At 33.6% G+C, this 19,144-nt stretch overlaps 4 protein-coding genes across 15 annotated transcripts; 1 reads left to right on the forward strand and 3 right to left on the reverse strand.

Moving 5' to 3' along the window:
* Positions 1 to 438: 438 nt before the first annotated feature.
* On the reverse strand, positions 439 to 3,624 carry LOC107924743 (monothiol glutaredoxin-S10). The gene is made up of 5 exons (XM_016855322.2): positions 3,238 to 3,624; positions 3,050 to 3,123; positions 2,081 to 2,155; positions 1,167 to 1,193; positions 439 to 829 (listed from the first exon to the last, which is right to left on the reverse strand). The coding sequence occupies exons 1-5, from the start codon at positions 3,510 to 3,512 to the stop codon at positions 753 to 755; spliced, it is 528 nt and encodes a 175-aa protein (XP_016710811.1). The 5' UTR covers positions 3,513 to 3,624; the 3' UTR covers positions 439 to 752.
* Positions 3,625 to 3,736: 112 nt separating this feature from the next.
* Positions 3,737 to 4,952, reverse strand: LOC121209774 (probable glutathione S-transferase). Its single transcript, XM_041081178.1, has one exon. The coding sequence runs from the start codon at positions 4,529 to 4,531 to the stop codon at positions 3,860 to 3,862; it is 672 nt and encodes a 223-aa protein (XP_040937112.1). The 5' UTR covers positions 4,532 to 4,952; the 3' UTR covers positions 3,737 to 3,859.
* Positions 4,953 to 6,145: 1,193 nt separating this feature from the next.
* LOC107923076 (photosystem I reaction center subunit IV B, chloroplastic) lies at positions 6,146 to 7,232 on the reverse strand. The gene is made up of 3 exons (XM_016853290.2): positions 6,730 to 7,232; positions 6,579 to 6,644; positions 6,146 to 6,498 (listed from the first exon to the last, which is right to left on the reverse strand). The coding sequence occupies exons 1-3, from the start codon at positions 6,982 to 6,984 to the stop codon at positions 6,394 to 6,396; spliced, it is 426 nt and encodes a 141-aa protein (XP_016708779.1). The 5' UTR covers positions 6,985 to 7,232; the 3' UTR covers positions 6,146 to 6,393.
* Positions 7,233 to 8,430: 1,198 nt separating this feature from the next.
* LOC107924711 (uncharacterized) lies at positions 8,431 to 16,492 on the forward strand. Of its 12 annotated transcripts, none has more exons than XM_016855270.2 (18): positions 8,433 to 8,727; positions 8,815 to 8,873; positions 9,193 to 9,264; positions 9,422 to 9,524; positions 9,892 to 9,960; positions 10,056 to 10,172; positions 10,267 to 10,340; positions 10,950 to 11,052; positions 11,414 to 11,456; positions 11,766 to 11,828; positions 13,110 to 13,339; positions 13,948 to 14,068; positions 14,162 to 14,262; positions 14,469 to 14,591; positions 14,663 to 14,833; positions 14,924 to 15,067; positions 15,157 to 15,302; positions 15,614 to 16,492. In XM_016855270.2, exons 1-18 carry the CDS (start codon positions 8,663 to 8,665, stop codon positions 15,763 to 15,765), a joined length of 1,956 nt encoding a protein of 651 aa, XP_016710759.2. In that variant the 5' UTR covers positions 8,433 to 8,662; the 3' UTR covers positions 15,766 to 16,492. The 12 variants fall into 12 exon arrangements, with proteins under 12 accessions (XP_040937115.1, XP_016710764.2, XP_040937116.1 ...); XM_016855272.2 differs by having other exon boundaries at positions 10,267 to 10,322; XM_016855271.2 differs by having other exon boundaries at positions 8,435 to 8,727; positions 14,469 to 14,582.
* Positions 16,493 to 19,144: the final 2,652 nt, after the last annotated feature.

Consider the following 19,144-nt stretch of genomic DNA (forward strand, 5'->3'; position numbering starts at 1 on the left):
GGTATTATTGGGATAAAAAAGCTGTCAAATTCAACTGTTAGCCCATATGGTATAAGCAAGTTTCAGATTCAATCACTAAACTTTAATTTGATATTTTTAGTTCATGTCCTTTTTGAACTTTGAAACGATAAGTTAAATTTTAAGATTTTCTAAATCTTTTATGAAAAATATATTATCACATGTATAATATCATATCAACATGCCATTTTCACATGATACTTACAGAAGAAAAAAAGAAAACCCACATCAATTTAGTTAATAGATTTAGGGTTTAGCAAATAAAACCTAAAGTTCATGGAACAATATGTACCATTTGCATGTGAGGGACATCGTCACCTCAATATCCTTCATCTGAAGATCTCTTCAATGCATTTTCTTATCAAATGTTCATTAGGTAAACAGAAGGAGAGAAAGGAGGAAGAAATAAATTAACTCGTATTTGAGCACAATGCTTTCTACAAGTAACTATTACCAATAACATAATACCTCAAGCACTTATAAGATGTAATAATATATTTTGGTTCATTGTTTTCCCCCAAGAAACTCATGAATATATCCTAAGGGTTTCAAGATAAACAACGTTTCGGATGAGATGCATGCAATAGTTTCACGTTTCCGATATACAACTTGAAAGAAGAGATATAGAGAAATAACACCGGGGATTTTAACCTAAATAAATGTAATGGAATGAAACATTTTTGTTTCTAGAGGAAGGAAACTTGTCATACGTGATTGGAGACAAGTCAAATGAGCTAATTTTCCTTTCTTTTAGCATTAGCGTCTGATAGCAAAGATTCCAATTCTCCGTTATGGTATAGTTCAACGGTATCTGCATCATAATATGAATATAGAATAACAATACTCACTTGACTTCTAGAAGTGATAGGGAAGTACTAACAGTGAAAACTGAAGGAATGATGTATTACAAATATAAGTATCTTTTTTTTCCCTAGTGGGAGGAAAAACATTACAAAATCCAAAGAATTTTACAGGGTTGTGTAGCAATGTTCTGGAATTGTCTCAAAAGTTTAATGTGTTACTTGAGAAACTGAATTATGCAGATTTATTTTAGCAGTTAGGCATAATCCATTTCTAGGTTAGTAAAAGGTGCGGGTATGTCTCATCTTAAGGAATGGATCATTCAAGAGATGAAAATGCATTAATACCTGTACAACCACCAATGTGTTTGCCCCCTGTGTGAGGCAGATAGAAATTAGAGTGGTTATCATTATATAACCAAGAAAATGTTAGATAAAAGAGAAAAAGTAAAAGACAAATTTTAACATAAAAGAAACAGCACAGTTTGTCAAATTAGAACTGAACAAGTTCCGTAACTTATAGTTCGAACTTGTAAGTATCATATTTATTCAAGAATCGCAACCATAAAAGAGCTGTTGTTTTCATATGTGAATTCTTTTAACTAGAACTAAAGCCTACGAAGAAAAAACTAAGTATAGAGCACAAATCTCTTTCAAGAATGTTTCACTATATCCATGTCTATAACTTTGAAAATGGAAATACGCCATTAACATGTAAGCCACAAACCTAAATTTTAAACTCAGCCATATTCATGGAAAAGTTGGAATTGCCATTAGAACTAACTAAGCAGCAATAATCTGATATTCTGCTTCTCCGCATGAAATTGCCAAATCAATATAAAATTAAAGGCAGCCATCTCCTCACAAGGAAAGTTATAGGTTAAAAGTATGCTCTTTGCTTTTTGGTTTTGGGGTAAAAGAAGAAATAAAGAGAGGAAAAGAAAAGAAGATGGACATTAATCTGCACACTCTATACAAGATTCTAGTATTTGTACAAGGGAGTAGCAAAGATTGCACATCCCATGCAATTCAGAACCTACTATTCATATTGATTTTCTAATTAGACTATGATCAATTTATGTTCTGTTTGTAAATACCAATCTGACATCACAGAGTTATAAGCCATTCATTCTACTGAAGATAATAAATGGACTGGTGAAGGATTTTACGCATATAAAAGCAATAAGCCATTCCGACTCTTTTGCAGCAGTGTATTTCTAAATCTGTTAGGTAATTGCTAATACTGGAAAAACAATACTTACCAATAAAAACATTAGGGACAGTACGCTGCCCGGTAAGCCCCTCCAGTACATTCTGCAGTTGAGGTCCTTGGGGACCTGAAAAAGATAAAACTCTTTAATATATGCAAGATACTATTAAGATGGAAAGATTGGAAGCCCCAATTCGAGATCTGACATTTCATACTCGGCCTCTGTATATAAAATCTCATACTCGGGTTCTGTTGAACTAAGAGAAAGGTAACATAAAAAAAATTCCAGAATCTCTTATGTTTTTCAAAAAAGAAATGTTTTATGAACTTGTTTCCAGCTTAACCATACCATTTTTCAATGAGAAGGTAGCAAATAGTGATTAGTGACCTATGTGGTACTTCATGCTAGCATGGACCAGATTGAACTGTTATGATTTGAAAGCATTAGAACAAGTACTACAATGATTAATTGATTAAAGTTTTCAAGGTTATCATAAAAAGCCAAAAAAAAAAAAAAGAAGTAATGAATCCTAGGCTTTTGGTATTTCAAAGGGTTTCTATGGAAGCTACTGAAGATTCAGAAGTTGCCCTTAATTTCAATTTAACATCATCCAAAAGTGAACTTAGCCTCTCTCAAATCTCCATTTCCGCAATCTGTTCCCATACCAACACTGCATAATTTATATTTTCTAAATTTGCAAGATTAGATCGTTATTGAATTCAATATCACGATCAAGGCGATGCATCAAACAACTTGAACAAGGCCAAAAAGCAGAGATGTAGTTGTCTCAGCTAACAGTAATAGTTCATTAGGCAGAAGCAAGACCACACAATCACAAGGCCCCAAAAGAGAGTAACAATATCAGCCATTTTCAATGAATCACCATTATTGAAATGAATTATTTCATCCAAACTGTATGCAAATGTGAACCATAACAATGAAAATGGAAAATAGTATCACTAAAACAATTGGTAATAATGAGTAAAAAGAACTTGTATAGTATATAAACGCAAAACTAACCCAATTCATCCAATTCAATAACCAAAGGCTCCACACCAAGTTTCTTGAACAAAGATTTCACCTCAGACGAAAACCTAAAAATAATGGGAAAAAAAGGAAAAAAAACATATAAATCTCTATAAAAAATCACGAAAAACACTAATATTTTTTTTAATGAAAAGTTGGAGAAAGAGGAGATTTGGACCCACGGGCACCAACTCTTGGAGTAAACAACAACTGGGTTATCAGCCACGGTCTTCGTAACACTATCATCCTGCAGGGAACCAAAAGAGGAAGCCATGCCTCGAATCGACATGGGTTTTGTTAGGTTCCTTGACCCATTGTTGACCAAGCTCCAGTAGGTTGATGTGGAGGCTTTGTTTCTTTGAATATGAAGGAATTTGTTGCATGGAAGCTGAGAGAAAAACCCAGGTCGGTTTAGAGGAAAAAAGCTCAGTTTCGCCATATGGGATGCAACTGCCATTGTTTGAGTTTTCCTTCAAAATTTTTCTCCTCTTTTTGTCTCCAATCTCCTCTTTCAGAAGCGATATTCGAAATTTTCTTTTATTAGTATTATTATTATTATTATTATTGTTGTTTCAGGCTGCTCTTTATCGGATATGTTTATACAAGTGGGCTGGGTTTTGGTTGTTTGCTTGCAAATTGAAAACCTGACTGACCCAAAACTGTGGGGTTTGAATTCTTCGATTGGTTCAAATATAATAGTTTTTCATTTTTCTCCTCAAAATCTTACTGCAAATTTGGGAATAACATATCAGCATAGTGAAAGGACTTTAATCAAAATACACCGAAAAAAACCAGTCCTAGCTTCTAAGAGGTTGCTGCTGGTGCAATGATTTTCTCCCTCCGGGACTTGAAAAAAGTCAACATTTTGTGACGGTCGGGAAGGTTGTCCTTGATCAACGGCAGTTGCTTAAACCTTTCAGCCCATGCCTGCAATCGAGGGAAGCTTTGAGGTCCCAGCAGTTCAACCCCAGCTGCTTCGGCCAACACATCCAACCAACACGCTATCCATCCATAGGCTATATCGGTTAATCCAAGCTCTTCACCCCCAAAAAACTCTTTATCTCCAAGCCCATTCTCTTCTATAGTTTTCAGCAGTTCCTCAGCTTCTTTTGTGCCCTTCACTTGCTCTTCTCCCACAGTATGAAAGAATTTGTAAAATATAGGTGCCTTATCTTCTCCAAACTTGATCCAGAAGCGAGCCACGCTCCTTTCATGAGGATCTAGAGGGAGCAAAGGGTTTTGAGGCCATGTGTCTTCTATGTATTCAAGGATAACAATGGATTCTGGTACTGGTTTTCCAGCATGAACCAGCACCGGGATTTGCTTGTGGATTGGGTTACACCTAAGAAGCAACTCGCTCTTGTTGAAAAGATCCTCTTCTACGTACTCATACTTCACCCCTTTGTGTTTAAGAGCCCATAAAACTCTGTAACTAAAAGGACTAGCCCAGTTTCCTAGCAAATTCAGTTCTTCCATTTTTTTGACAAAACTTGAAGCTTCTGCAATTATGTTTTATATGGCAGAAAGTTTCTTGCACTACACGTTCTAGTCTCGATACCAAAGTCAGAATTTTGTGTGCGTGTGTTTTTTTTATTGTCGTCATTTAGACCAACTGTTCATATCTGGTTAGTTGCTTAACACAATATTGATTTTAGCCTCTTGTGAATGTTGAGAAATGGTCAATGATTTGCTCTTGGCTAATGATTTCTTTAATTTTCTCCACTGCAGGTCCAAAGACTCCCAAGTTTTAGCTTTGGAAATTTGTGATAGATCAAAGCAATATGAAGCCAATGAGAAGCATCCCAGATCTCACATCTTTCTCTATGTTCACTAAAATGAATATTTTCTTTTAAGCCCAAAATTAATTTCCCTCATATCTTACACGTTATAAACTATTCCGCTGCCTGTTTCTTTGTAAGAGAATCAAAGAGAAAAAAAAAAAAAAAAAGCTCTCTTTTATCTTACATATTTTCGTAAAACTACTTAGTATTCTACTTAAAATAAATAAATAAATAGTTTCTACACATTAAAGCAAAGAATAAATAATTTTCTTACTAAAATTTTATCCATTTTTAGTATTAAAAATATTTCATGAGATACACTATGTATAATTAATTGGTAATTTCATCGTCACTCGAATTTTTAATAATAAAAAATGAATAAAAAAATTTAATAAAATTTAATAAAAAAATTAGTTTACTCTTTAATATGTCGTACAAAAATCAGTTTACTTATTTTTTTAAATGCAGGAGAGTACTATTTTTACCTAGATATTTACTATTTTTTGGAATGCAAGGCATTCATGGACAAATCAAATTAATTTTGAATAGTTTATGTATAGTATTAAAATATTTGATATAACACAACTTGAATTGAAATATAAAATTTAAATTTTTATCTAAATCTATGTAAATAATTAATTTATGCCTATTTTTAAACCTGGTCATATATTTTTAAAAAAGATTATAAAAAATATTTTATTTTAAAATTAATAGGTAAAAGTACATAGAGGTTTCTGTATAAGGATACAGATTGTATTTTACTCCCTTTACTCAAAAAATAAGAAAATTAGTCATTGCACCTTAGTTCAAAGAGTAAATTAATTATTTCTATTAAAAATTACATCTAGTTGTACAATTAAAAAATGTCGTGCTTGACAAAATAATCAAACAGTGACACGCCACATTTATGTCATGCCAATGGATAAAAACTAGTTTTTAATAGTAAAAATGAATAAAAACTTTAATAGGAAGATGAAGCATTTCAAGACACTCAAACTCACGTTCTCATATATTAACAACAATATCCATATTAATTAAGTTAAGAGTTAATCGACTATTTTAATTGTAAATCTTAAATATAGACAATTCAATATATCTTTTTAAGATCATTAGTATTTTAATTATTATAGAAATATTTTTTATATTATATAAATTATATAATATATAAAAATAAAATAATATGTTATGGGAACTTAATATTAGAAGAAATTTTTGTTGGGAGGAATAGTTGAATCACTTTCAACAGATCTAAGAACAATTTTAAACCATATTAAGAGTCACTGAAATCATTTTAAAACCCAATTAAAGATATTTGAAATGGCCATGGACTTCCCTCAACATATTCCACAGTTAAACAACGTTTCCATTTTTTTCAAAGCAGGTGGTGGAAGGTAGGAACAACAAGACAAGAGAAATTAACGCAGGACAATATGATACACCGTTGTAATTTTTTTTTCTTTTTTTTTGGGGGGGGGTACAAATACTAAGCTTAAATCTAGAGATGAAAAGGAAGAAAGAACAATATAATGCACGAAAAAATGCTAAGAATTAAATGACTCAGTTAACTTCTGCAATCTCATCCAAGGCATAGTTGTTGGTTGATACATTGGCGTAATTAACTTTGTTGAATCGAACCACCACTGGATAGCGAGTCTTAGGGTCCTTCAACATCATATTCAAAGAAACAATCAGAAATGAATCCAACATGCTCCCGAATTCTAGAAAAAATAAGAGAGACTGACCTGGTCGACTGTAACAACTGACCCAAAGCTGTTGTACCAGTAGGACTCTCTTCTAAGAATCTTAACCTATACATATACATACATGATGTGAACAAAAATGCATTTCTCAGCTATAGATCAGACGGTTTTGTATGGCAATAAGTAAGCTAACCCTGGTTCCTCTTTTTGGTCCAATTGGTGGTGGCTTAGGTTTAGGGGCTTCACCGCCTTCTGATGGTGCAGTGGTGGTAGCTGGTGCTGGTGCAGCAGCCTCGTCAGCTGCCCTCGTCACCACAAGCCTGGAATTGTTGTTGTTCTTTGAAGGGAAAAACACGGTGGTGGTCTTAGAAGTGGAGCTTGAATTCGCTGCGACATTGGGTGTGAGCAAGAACCCTGAAGCAGCTGATGCCATGCTGGAGGTAGCCATGTATTCACTCTCTGTTGCAAATGGAAAAAGGGTTAAAGTTTAGTAGATGATTAGTTCAAGTGAAAAAGAAAAGAAAGGGATGATTGAATCGGATTGGATTGGATTGGATTTTCAATGTTTGCTCAAACAATTATCTCATCTTCAGAAAATTGACTCAATCTTTTCCTCCACTAAGGTTCTGCCACCTATGCACCATATCCTATTTCTTTGGATAATGTGATACAACAAGTATCATTACACAAAACAATAATACTGCTAATATAATGAAAATATTAGTGTATTTTTTTAAAAATTTACGAGTTTTAAAGAATTTATATATATATTTTTAATACTTTAATAGCACACTATTTTTAGAATTAAATAAATTCCATTAATAATGTATGAAATAATTTCTTATAATAATATAGTATCAACATCTTAAAAATTTATTATCACATGAGAATTTATATAAAAATATAAAATATTTTAATCAAGATATATATATGTATAAGAATACAATATTCAAATATTAAATTATGGTGATATATAATATAATATAATATAATATATATAAATACGATTTTAGAAAATTTTTTGAACTGATAAAAATATCTAATTATATTATTAAAATGATAATCTATTTATTAGTATTATTATGTACCTACAATGTAAAACGTATGAATTAAATTAAAACTTTCTTTTTCCTTGTGAATTTTCACGGAAACAAAACATGTCTCTTTCCTTTCCAAGCCATTGTAGTAGAGGGTAAAATCTCATAAAACTTCATAACTTTGGTGAACATTTTTTTTTTTGTTTGTGTGTGTGTTTAAGTAATTGTTTATGGATTTCTAATGATTTTGTTACCTCTAAATCTTATACTCAAAAGATATGCAACATGTGGAGACATAAAGGGAGCGTGGAGGTTTTTTTTTTTTTCCCGTAAAAAATAACCAAAAAGAATATCACTTTTTTCTTGTCTTGAGTTGAGTAGCAGAAACAGAGAACCAAACAATGAAAAAGAAAGGAAACTGAGGTAGAAAATGAAAGAAACTAAGTAGATTTCTGGTATTGAAGATTTGTTCTTGTTTCCATTTTTTAATGAAACAATGTTGGAAGTAGACAAATAAAATAAAATAAAATTGAGCCATTTCCATTGTTATTAAAGAAGAACATGAAATCTCATTCAAGATGAAAATTAAGTTTTCTAATTTAAAATAAAAAAGGATTGAAAAAGTTTTATTTAATAATTTCCATCTTAAAAAGGAAAAATTTTATGAAAATCCCTCTTCTTTAACGATGTAGTTTTTTTTTCTTGCTCGTTACGTCACATGACATATTTTCATTAGAATTTAACGTAATTAAATTAAAGTAATAAAATGTTTTAAGGAAACAAATGTAGAGTAGAAACACCACAATAACAAATTAATTAAAATATAAGGGTAAATCTTGCGATCATCCCTGCATATTAAGATGGAAAGCTATAGTACAACTCAAAGTGCCCAAATTTAAGTCTTGACATTGATAATGTTATTCACCAACTAGTGATTGAAGCAAGTTTGAATCTTGGAACATAAGCGATACAACTTCAGTCTTACTATATTTCAACTATATCAGTTAGTTAGGGTATAAGAGGTTCTTTCATTAAGAATTTGGGGAATTTGGGAGGTTAGAGCTTAGAAATGTTTAGGGTTTTAGCCCAATGATCATCAACTCAAAAACAGACAAGAAGAAAGCCCTATCGATTCATTTTATCGACAAATCAGGGTTAGTTGATTCTTACAGAGCTCAATTTCTGGATGTTATGAAAAAGTAGCAAAGCATTTCTCTTTCACTCGATTTCGTCTGAACCAGAACCAGAAGAGCCAACACTTCATACGTCAACTATTCACCGATCGATCCCAAACTTTCTGGTAACTGCTAAGCCATATCGCTTTTTTCTTTCACTTCATTCGTTGGGTCCTTGAAGCTTCAACAGTAGTTCTTTTCTTTCCTTAAAATATCGTCAATGATGAACTGGCGGTAAGGTCAGCCTATTGAATTCGAAAATATTACTTAAACCAAAAGTCACCTTATAGAACACTGAATTTAGTTCAACTATGGTCTAAACCAATTAATCTAATCCTTCAGTTTTTGGTGTTAAAGCAACTCAACTTTCGTACTTGGGGCATTTGTTTTGTTTTATTTTATTTTCCTTGTGTGGTTTTGTTTGTTTGTTTTTTCATGTATAAGAGTGGAGAATGGTGAATGTTCCCTCTCTGGTGTCTCTGAGCATTGACGCACTTAAAAAAGAACTCATTCACGGTACATTTCCCTTATGTCTTTCCTTTTTAATGCTTGTAGTGCATACTGTTCGCATTGTACTAAAAATGCCAAGTTGCTGAGAGATGCATTTCCCCCTTTTAACTGATAGTTTCAGTTCATAGTGGTCAAATTTAATCATTGGTTGGGTTGGTTGCAGGGGATGATCTTTTGCCGCATGTCTATGAACTTCCTCTGGAATTGTTCAATTCATTAGTAGAATGTCTACCTCCTTTGGCCTTGCAGAAGCTGCAAAGTGAAATGTTAGTTAATTTTTCTGCACCTTATAAGTTATATGTATGTTTTCAAGTTGTTTTTTGAATTTATAACTGTTGTAGCTGAATAATTCTGGATATCGATTGCTGCTACTGAAGCTTGAAATGGTCATGGGTGAGCAAAATGTGACAATTGTTTACTTAGGAAGGGGAAATTTTCAAATAGGCAGAGAAATGTTTTACTAGATTTTCTAATGCACAAATCTTCTAACAAATGAGCATGGCTATGAAAGATTTTTCTTAAGGTAGCAATAATCTTTTTCCCTCTTGACATAGCTTGTTTAACTTTTGCTGAGTTGCTGCTATATGTGGGCTACTTGAATATTCTTGAAAGATATTAACTTTCATTGAGCAGGCCATTCAAGAACTATGATGACTATGGTCCTTCTAGTGATGACTTAAAAATGGGGAGAAAACGTGGAAGGTATGTTAGATTCGTTGTCTCTAGATCCCCTTTTTGCTTTACGTAGAAAGTAAGACTAGAATGTGAGGTGACTGTTTAGTGCTAGTTTCTTACAGATATGGAAATTTCGATACAGCATGGAAGGCATTGTTTAAGTTTCGTTGGCCTGATCTTGTGGAGTGTGTCAAACCAGTTGATTGGCAGCAGATTTACTGGGAAACTCATGTGCAGAAGTATGTTGTTCCAATTAACATACTAATTCTCATTATTTAGGCCTCTTCTTGAATTCTGTTATGATCTATCCTTTTTTATTAAATGGAAAGACAGTTGCCTAGATGAAGCAGCAGAGATAGCTTTGCTTCCATCATTTATTGGATGCCTTGGTGAGATACAGATTTTAGGTACTTTGATACTTAGCTTCTATGTATTATGTGATTTTGAAAGTTTTGGGTGAACTTATATGGATTTCTATATGTTTATCTGCCACTTGCTATGCATACATGTTGTTATACATATAACCTTGTTCCTTTTGATGGTAGATTTTAACCTGTTTGCTTAGTTTGCTAGTCACCCAGTGAAGGAGGATGAGTGATGAACAATTAAATCATATAAATATCAAGAAAATTTTGTTTATAATGGTGGATTGCATGGATATGCCCCTTGCACATGGCATGAGGGGTGATGTTCTGGTGGTTAATAACACTGCTAAGCAAATCTGTTAGAAAGCTGGCAATTAGATTGTGCATTCCAACTTAACTGATTACATATTCCTAAAAGCAACTTAATCCTTGAGCTCCCCCTCTCTCCTTCAAATTTATCTTTGTTACTTGTCTTTATTACCATACTTAGAGCAAGTGAAAAGCTTTCTTGATTTTAACATGATTTGAGTTGCCTTTTCTATTTTTTTTTTGTTCCTCCTTTACCCTTCGAATTATCTTACCAATGTTGTAAAAGTTTGTTGTTCCCCTTAACTCTTTTTCTTTTCTTTTTTCTTTTGTACTTTTATGCAGAGAATATACTGCAATACATTGGGTATGTGGATGATATGAGTAACTTGGCTTCAGATTACTTGAAATTATCTTACCACTGCCAGCAATTTGGGTGTTATGCTAGGTAACCTCTAATGCCACATCCATACATGGGTAGAGTACATGCTCATGTTCCTTAATTGGCAACGGAATGCAATTAAATTATTTATATGAGCTGGACAATCTTTTTCCCTTAGCATGTCCTGATTTAATTAATATATATGTTTGACACTACATTTTATTTCCTCTTTGTTTTCCTATGTATCATTCATACAAACTGTTTTATTGGTCTTTATCTAGTTTGTCAGATTACCTGTTTTATCCACTGCCCCCTGCCCCACCCAAAAGAAAATGTATCCTCATTTTAGTGCAATTGCTTTTCCATTTCCAATATTATGACTTGTGCAAATGTTTGGCTTCTTATATGTGTAATTTTATATTTGCAGACGGTTGAGACTTCAAAATGTGCTCTGTGTTTTAGAATCTTGTGTAAGTTTGTAAATTCTCTCTCTCCCCCTGTTTGATAAACATTCAGTAAGCTGGTAACATCGGAACTCTTTGTGTTAGACAATGCTTTTACAATAAATAATTGCATTAGGTGATATTAACCAGATTTGTCTGTAATAAGTGTTTGTATGTATTGATGTTTGTGTCTGAAAGAGAAAGAGAGTTAGAATGCGTATGGTTTCATATATTAGAAGTTTTTCTCTCTGTTTCGCTTCCTCTAGTAGCCATTTTTCTTTCAGTATACTCATCCTAGCATGGTAATGTTTGCTATCTGATGGCCAATTGTTGCAGCAACTTTTGAAGAAGTCCAACTTGCAAAGCTTGGTGGTACAGTGGATCAGATCCTCAGAACATGTAAGCCTAATTCTTTTTGTTCATGAGTGTCAGTAAAATGTCGGTAATTAAGTTATTGACCAACACAATAGTCCATTTCATTTTCTTGTACGATGGACATGGGAACATTATCCACGTAAAATGAATTAACAATAACTTGGATGCAGGATTTGTCAGGCTGTTTGAGTGAATGTATTAAAGCCGCTGAAGTTCTCATAAACTTGTTCCTCATAAATTGAAAGAAGTTACCTTTTATCCTTCTGAAATATATAAGGGTAACTGCTAATAGTATCTATATAGCTAGGCGGTGGTGTACGTCAGTCCAATATTATAATAAACAACATAATTGCAAATCATCTTGGAATTTAGTCTTTTATTTTCTTGATAACTCTGCCATCTGTCTACATCAGCAATCCATTCGGTGTCTTTTTGTTTTAATGATTGAGCTGTAACACAAGCTTTACGAAGGCATATGATAGTTATTCTAATCAGCATGCTCCCAAATCTTATACTAATAAGCAAAGGCCATCTGTTTTGGGCCTTTCAATCAATTCAAGTTGTTGATTTGTGTAATGATTGAGCTGTAACACAAGCTTTACAAAAGCATATGATAGTTATTCTAAATTTCTAATCAGCTTGCTTCCGAATCTTATACTAATAAGCAAAGGGGCCTATCTGTTTTGGGTCTTTCAATCAATTCAAGATGTTTATTCTTTTGTGAGTGCACATAATAAGGGATTGGAATATTAACATTTGATTTCCATGGGATTGATTTTTTATTTTTATTTTTTTAGGGCATTTGATTTAGGTTAACCAAGAAGAAATGTAATTTTCCAGAAAAATAAAAGATAAAAAAGAATTGAGTTGATTGTACTGTAATCTTTATATGTCTAAGGATGAAATTGGATATGAATCGTAACATCAAAACTTAATGGTAATTGGTATGAATTCCATTGAAGTTGATACCATTTTTGCTGGAATAGAGTGACATTGAAGAACATGTAATAACCGCCAACACTTGTGGTTCTATGTCTCATGCAGTCTGATTTAATTGTACCAGGGTAATTCTTCATTGACATGAAGTTCTCTGGGCCACTTATCTTTTCCTCTTAAAATTTTTTCTTTATCCAATAGTTTAAAATAGTTAATGCATTTTTATAATCGTGAACATGTTATTGCATGAGTTGAATATTCAAAATTCTTCATTCTGAATTTAAGAATTTCATAGAGATCAGTATACCTATGTATCAAATATCTTCTTTCTTTGGCTTATTTAATTGCTATTACTTCCTGCTTTTGCAGGTTGCTGGATTATGCAAACTTCTCAATCAGAATTCTAGAACGTTAACATCACTTGAATTTGTACACTGCAAGATCTCTTCCACCTATATGGACACAATTTGTGGTTCCTTGTGCTCAAGTGGTGCAGAAACTCACCAAATACATCACTTCTCCATTAGCTCTTCAAGCTTTGATGAGATTGATCCAGTTTCCCTGGCTCATAGCCTTGCATCATTTCTATCATCAGGAAGGTATATCTACTTTCATCTTAAGCTTCACTGTTGGTGAAATTTGGGTACATTTATTTAGTTGATTGCAAGAGGTGTTTGACAATGACACGTTTATCAATTTGCATGACTAACATTGGAGGGCTATATTAAGAGGAGTTACTCCTGAAAGTGCCATTCCAATAAGGTTGCATGCACTGTCAATCACGGTACTTAAATTAAGACTAATAGTTCAAGAAATAGAATTTGACAATCTTTGAGCACCACTGCATGCTGGTGTAACATGGGGGAATCTGTCATTGAAGGAAAAAAATTTACTTTTATATGGCTAATATGTGACATATCTTTCCTGTAATGAAAATGCCAAATTTTATGATCTCCAATGTAAAGTTAGAATCCTTTAATATGATTTTTTTTTGTTAAGGACTTGAGTCCAGGTTTCTGCCGTAAGACATTTAACATGTGTTTGTTGGAATATGGCAAGTTTTTGCATTGATTTAGGGTAATGAGTCCATCTAATGTAAACTTTCTTAGTTTATTTAGAAGTACCATCTGTAAAGTGGCAGCATTCTTTTTACAATGATTAATCTTGTTGCACACATATGCACATGTATCATTTGTTTTGTTCTTAGGTCCTTGCGGTCATTAAAGCTATGTGACAACAACCTGGATCGGAATTTTGCCAAAAGTGTTTTTAGTACACTACTGGATTCTTCGTGCAGTCTAACAAGCTTTGACCTTTCAGAAAACAATGTTGAGCGATGCACTTCATTTACAATTTTCTTTCAACATAAATCAAAATACCTACTGTTAGCCAGCTATAATATTTAATCCTTAATCTCACAGATATCTGGATGGCTTTCTATTTTCAACTGGAAATCAAATGCCTTTCTGTCATCTTCTGGAGTGACCAAATCTTTGCAGTCATTACGCATCCTCAAGCTAGGGTATGTAATCAGTCATACATGTTATTCTTCTTGTAAGTTATTGTTCGTTAAGTCAAGACTACTGGTACTAAATTGACCGGCAAGGGTTTTGACTTTTGAGGTTGTCACTGGCAGACAATGTCATTTTATACCTTGCAGGGATGTAGGAACCCTCTATAAGTTTGAAATTTCATTTCTTGCACCATAAAATAGAAATTTCTTTTCAGGGGTAATAATCTACAGAAAGATGATGCTGGTAATCTAAGATATGTCCTGGTTCAAATGCCAAGCTTGGAGATTTTGGATCTTAGTGACAATCCAATTGAAGATGATGGCATCAGGTCTGCAAAGTAAATATCTTGCTGTATTTATTAATAAACGTTGGATGTAATATCTGACTGCCTGCATTTAAATTCTGCAGAAGTTTAATCCCTTATTTTGCTGAAGCATCTAAAAGTTGCTCTCCCTTGACGGATTTGAATCTGGGGAGTTGTGAGCTTTCCAGTGATGGAGTGATTCTACTTCTGGATGTCCTATCAACCTTAGCGAGACCATTGAATTATCTCTCTCTTGCTGATAATGGCCTTGGCAGGTTTGTCTGGACTGTGCTGGCATAGAACTTACCCTTTATCATCTATTTTCTTACTTGAAAAGGATTGAGCTTATAACTGATGGAATCCAGCCAAGTAGCAGAAGCTTTGGGAAAGTTTTGGGGTACATCTATCCAAGTACTTAATGTCGAAGGTATAGGACTGGGTCCATCAGGATTTCGGAAACTAAGAGATATAAGAATGGAGAACTTGAAGCTTGTTAAACTTAACATAAGGTTTGGATCTATGCTTCAGTTTGTTTTCCCGTTTTCAAATACTTCCTGAATGATAAAGCAGTTAGCATGTGTATGTCTTTTTTATGTAGCAAAAATCGTGGTGGGATTGAAACTGCAAAGTTTTTGTCAAAGCTCATTCTCCATGCTCCTAAACTTGTTGCAGTCAATGCAGCATATAATCTCATGCCTGCAGAATCCTTGCCGTTAATATGCTCTGCACTGAAAACTGCAAAAGGTGGTTATACAATTTTTTTAAAATTTCAATGCACTGTTTAGCTCCTTTGCTTTAGGTTCATCAGTTTCCCTTCTGCTGTCAGCATTATCAGATATTGACAGCAAAATTGGAAATATCATTTCTTCTTCAATTTCAATCACATTCACCGAGTTGCAACTATGCATGTTAGATTTCAAATTTTAGGCAGTGCAGAAACTAGCATCTATTGGGGCTTGAAATCCGAAAAGATTTAAATATATATGTTCCCTAATGGTATCCAAAATCCTTTTTCACATTACCTGAATGAAAGAGTTGTGTGTGGTGTTGTGTAGGTCATGTGGAGCAAGTGGACTTGAGGGGGAATATCTGTGAGTATCAGCCCTCCCATGATACCATGCTCGCTGAATTTCAACATAACGGAAAGCCTATTTTGATTCTTCCATCGTCGGTAGCCTTAAACGTACCTTATGATGATGACCCGTAGCTGACATTATCCTAAGTTTTTTAGTGCTTAGTTCAACTGCTTAGGAAAGTGATTTTCTATTCTATTTAATATATATATATACATATAACTTTAGTAATATCTTTACCTTTTTATATAAATTGATATTATATATTTTTTCAATTAGGTTGGTATGGGATTAACTCGTTATATTAACTCAATTAAACAATCAAACATTTTAGTTATAATATAGATAATTCTTAGCATGTCATTGCGGCTTTTTTTTTTTTTTTTTGGAGTAGATGGCACATTTCGTTGATCAGATGGGATTTTTATGACTGACATTGTTGTTACATTGAGGATAAAGAATGGTTGCTATGTTATTGGAGACAAAGGAATTTCTCTCCATTTTAGTATGATTTCAATTTATCAATGCTGTGGCCATTTGTATCAAATAAGTAGATAACTCAATTCTTCTATTTTCGGTTGAAATGAATTTTGTTGAGGAGAATTGAGATGCTGAGAGCTGTGAAGAGGTGGTTATGATGGTGGCAATATGTCATGTACATGTTCTCTAGTGTGCCATACCTTATTCTGTAGGTTGTTAAGTAAAACTATGGGCAACTTGATTTGATTGGTGGTAGGAGGTTGTAATGTTGTTGGGTAAGATTTCGAAGGACATATGGGTAGTTCCCTAGATAGGTTGACACTGACATTAGATATCACTCATGTTCGCGGAAGTTGAAATTGGTATAACAAATTTTTCGTTTTTTTTTTTTCCATATTGATTTTGTTCGGTTGTTAAATTACAAATTAAATATGTTATATGCTTTAGAGAGTTGAAGATTTTAATGTCATTTCTTGTAGAGGTGTTTGATGAAATTAGAAATAAATATTCTAATGTATCCAGGAAAAATTCTAAGTATATATAACTATATATACATGAAGCATTGAATTGATTTTAAGTAAAGAAAATCTCTAATTAGTATCTCTAAAATTCTGTGGTAATATCTAAAGATATGATATTCAATGCTGTCAAATAATCAAAGATTCTCAACCCTCCCCTTCAAGTTGGTGCATAAATGTTGCATGCCCAACTTGCAAAGAACATTATAATAAGTCTTACGGTTGAGCCCTTTAGTAAAAACATTAGCCAATTGTTTTTTGAATGCTAGATAAGATAGACTTAAGGCACCATTGGCTACTTTTTCCTTGATAAATGACGATCTATTTCGATGTGCTTGGTTCTATCATGTTGCACTGGATTTTGAGCTATGTTGATGGTCGTTTTGTTGTACAGTACAAGGTTGATCTATTTTTGTTCAATAATTTTAGCTCTTCTAATACCTTTTGCAGCTATAAAAGCTCACAAACACCTTGAGCCATGGTCCTATATTCAGCCTTTGCACTTAATCGAGCCATAATACTTTGTTTTTTTATTCTTCCAAGTGATTAAGTTTCCTCTCACAATAGTACAATAACCTGTTGTAGACCTTATGTAATCAAAAGAGCCGGCCCAATCTGCATCTGTAAATATTTTTATCTTGAGATGACTATTTTTGAAAAAGAGAATACGTTTGTTTGGTGCAGACTTCAAATGCACAAAATTCGCAATACTGCTTGCATATGGGCTTCGTGAGGATCATGCATAAACTGGCTTACGAAACTAATTGCATAGGCTATATCAGGTCGAGTATGAGTGAGATAAATCAATCGTCTGACAAGTCTTTGATATCTCCCTTTATCCACCATTTCACCAATCCCTACTTGTAACTTGTGATTACTCTCAATAGGTGATTCTGCTGGTTGCAGCCTAACATGTCAGTCTCTGTCAGAAGATCTAAGACATACTTTCTTTGGGAAATAGAGATTCCTTCTTTCAATATAGCCACTTCTATTTCAAGGAAATATTGTAACTTTCCCAAGCCTTTAATTTTGAATTTTTGAGCCAATTGTTTCTTAGGTCAGGCTATTTCTTCCCGGTAATCTCATGTCATAATTATGTCATCAACATAAACTATAAGGAGAGTAATCTTACCCTTGTGATGTTTTCTAACGAGGGGATGATTAACATTACTTTGTCGATAGCCAAACGACACCATGGCCTTACTAAATCTATCAAACCAGGCTTTAGAAGATTGCTTTAATCCATATAAGCCCTTTTTTCAGTCTACATACCTTCCCTTGAGTGTCTTTATCCTCAAATCCTGAAGGAACTTTCATATACACTTCTTCTTTCAAGTCTCCATGTAAGAAGGCATTCTTTACATCAAACTGCTGTAACTCCCAATCGAGATTTGTTGCCCATGATAAGACTCTAATCGTGTTCAATTTAGCAATTGGAGCAAATGTTTCTTGATAATCCACTCCATATGTCTAAGTGAATTCTTGCGCTACTAATCTGGCGTTGAGTCTTTCAATTGAACCATCAGTCTTATACTTGATTGTAAACACCCATTTGCAGCCAACCATTTTTTGCCTCTCAGGAGGATTAACCAGTTCTCACATCTCATTTTTTGCTAAAGCCTTCATTTTTTCAATCATAGCTGTAACACCTTTGACCATATAATGCTTCATACGGAGCCATCTGAATACTAGATTAGAAACTATTATTATAAACAAATTTAGCTAATGGCAAATGATGTTCCCAACCTGATTCAAAATCAATGATACAAGCCCGAAGCATATCTTTTAATATCTGCATTACTCGTTCGAACTGTCCATCTGTTTGCGGATGAAAGGCCGTACTGAAGTTAAGTCTAGTACCCAATGATTTATGTAGCTGTCTCTAAAATATCGATGTGAACCGAGGATCTCTATCCGAAATTATTGACACTGGAATACCATGTAATCTAACAATTTCTCGGATATACACTTCTGCAAGCTTCTGCAATGACCAATATGTTCTGACAGCTATAAAGTAAGCTGATTTTGTAAGCCGATCAACAATTACCCAAATAGCATTCTTTTTACTAGTCGACAGTGGTAATCCTGTAACAAAATCCATCGTGATACGATCCCATTTCCACTCAGGAATACTAATAGGTTTAAGTAGTCCAGTAGGAACCTGATGTTCCGTTTTTACCCGCTGACATGTCAAACATTTACTAACATACTCAACTATGTCCCTTTTCATTCCAGGCCACCAATATAATTCTCGTAAATCACGATACATCTTCGTACCTCCGGGGTGTAAGGCAAATAGACTATCGTGAGCTTTTCGAAGAATTAACTCTTTTAGCTCGGAAGTAGCTGGAATACAAATCCGATTTTGGAATCTCAAACAATCATGATCATTAACACTAAAGTTTTTTTATGTGCCATTCTGTACCATTTCTCTCTTTTTCAACAACTTATCGTCTTTCAACTGTGCTGATCTGATCTACTCAAACATTATCGGCTTCACTCTCAACTCGGCAAA

Source organism: Gossypium hirsutum, chromosome A11, assembly GCF_007990345.1.
Source record: "Gossypium hirsutum isolate 1008001.06 chromosome A11, Gossypium_hirsutum_v2.1, whole genome shotgun sequence".
Classification (NCBI taxonomy): domain Eukaryota; kingdom Viridiplantae; phylum Streptophyta; class Magnoliopsida; order Malvales; family Malvaceae; genus Gossypium; species Gossypium hirsutum.

Bases quoted from the DNA above. Each gene is read 5' to 3' on its own strand.
- LOC107924711 (XM_016855270.2), top strand. From the start codon at position 8,663: ATGATCATCAACTCAAAAACAGACAAGAAGAAAGCCCTATCGATTCAT. The intron at 9,265-9,421 runs GTACATTTCCCT...GGTTGGTTGCAG, and splicing joins TAAAAAAGAACTCATTCACG to GGGATGATCTTTTGCCGCAT. The intron at 11,053-11,413 runs GTAACCTCTAAT...TTATATTTGCAG, and splicing joins CAATTTGGGTGTTATGCTAG to ACGGTTGAGACTTCAAAATG.
- LOC107923076 (XM_016853290.2), bottom strand. From the start codon at position 6,984: ATGGCTACCTCCAGCATGGCATCAGCTGCTTCAGGGTTCTTGCTCACA. The intron at 6,645-6,729 runs GTTAGCTTACTT...GTATATGTATAG, and splicing joins GACCAAAAAGAGGAACCAGG to GTTAAGATTCTTAGAAGAGA. The intron at 6,499-6,578 runs GTCAGTCTCTCT...ATGATGTTGAAG, and splicing joins CAGTTGTTACAGTCGACCAG to GACCCTAAGACTCGCTATCC.
- LOC107924743 (XM_016855322.2), bottom strand. From the start codon at position 3,512: ATGGCAGTTGCATCCCATATGGCGAAACTGAGCTTTTTTCCTCTAAAC. The intron at 1,194-2,080 runs GTAAGTATTGTT...TGCCTCACACAG, and splicing joins TGTCCCTAATGTTTTTATTG to GGGGCAAACACATTGGTGGT. The intron at 830-1,166 runs GTATTAATGCAT...ATTATGATGCAG, and splicing joins ACACATTGGTGGTTGTACAG to ATACCGTTGAACTATACCAT.
- LOC121209774 (XM_041081178.1), bottom strand. From the start codon at position 4,531: ATGGAAGAACTGAATTTGCTAGGAAACTGGGCTAGTCCTTTTAGTTAC.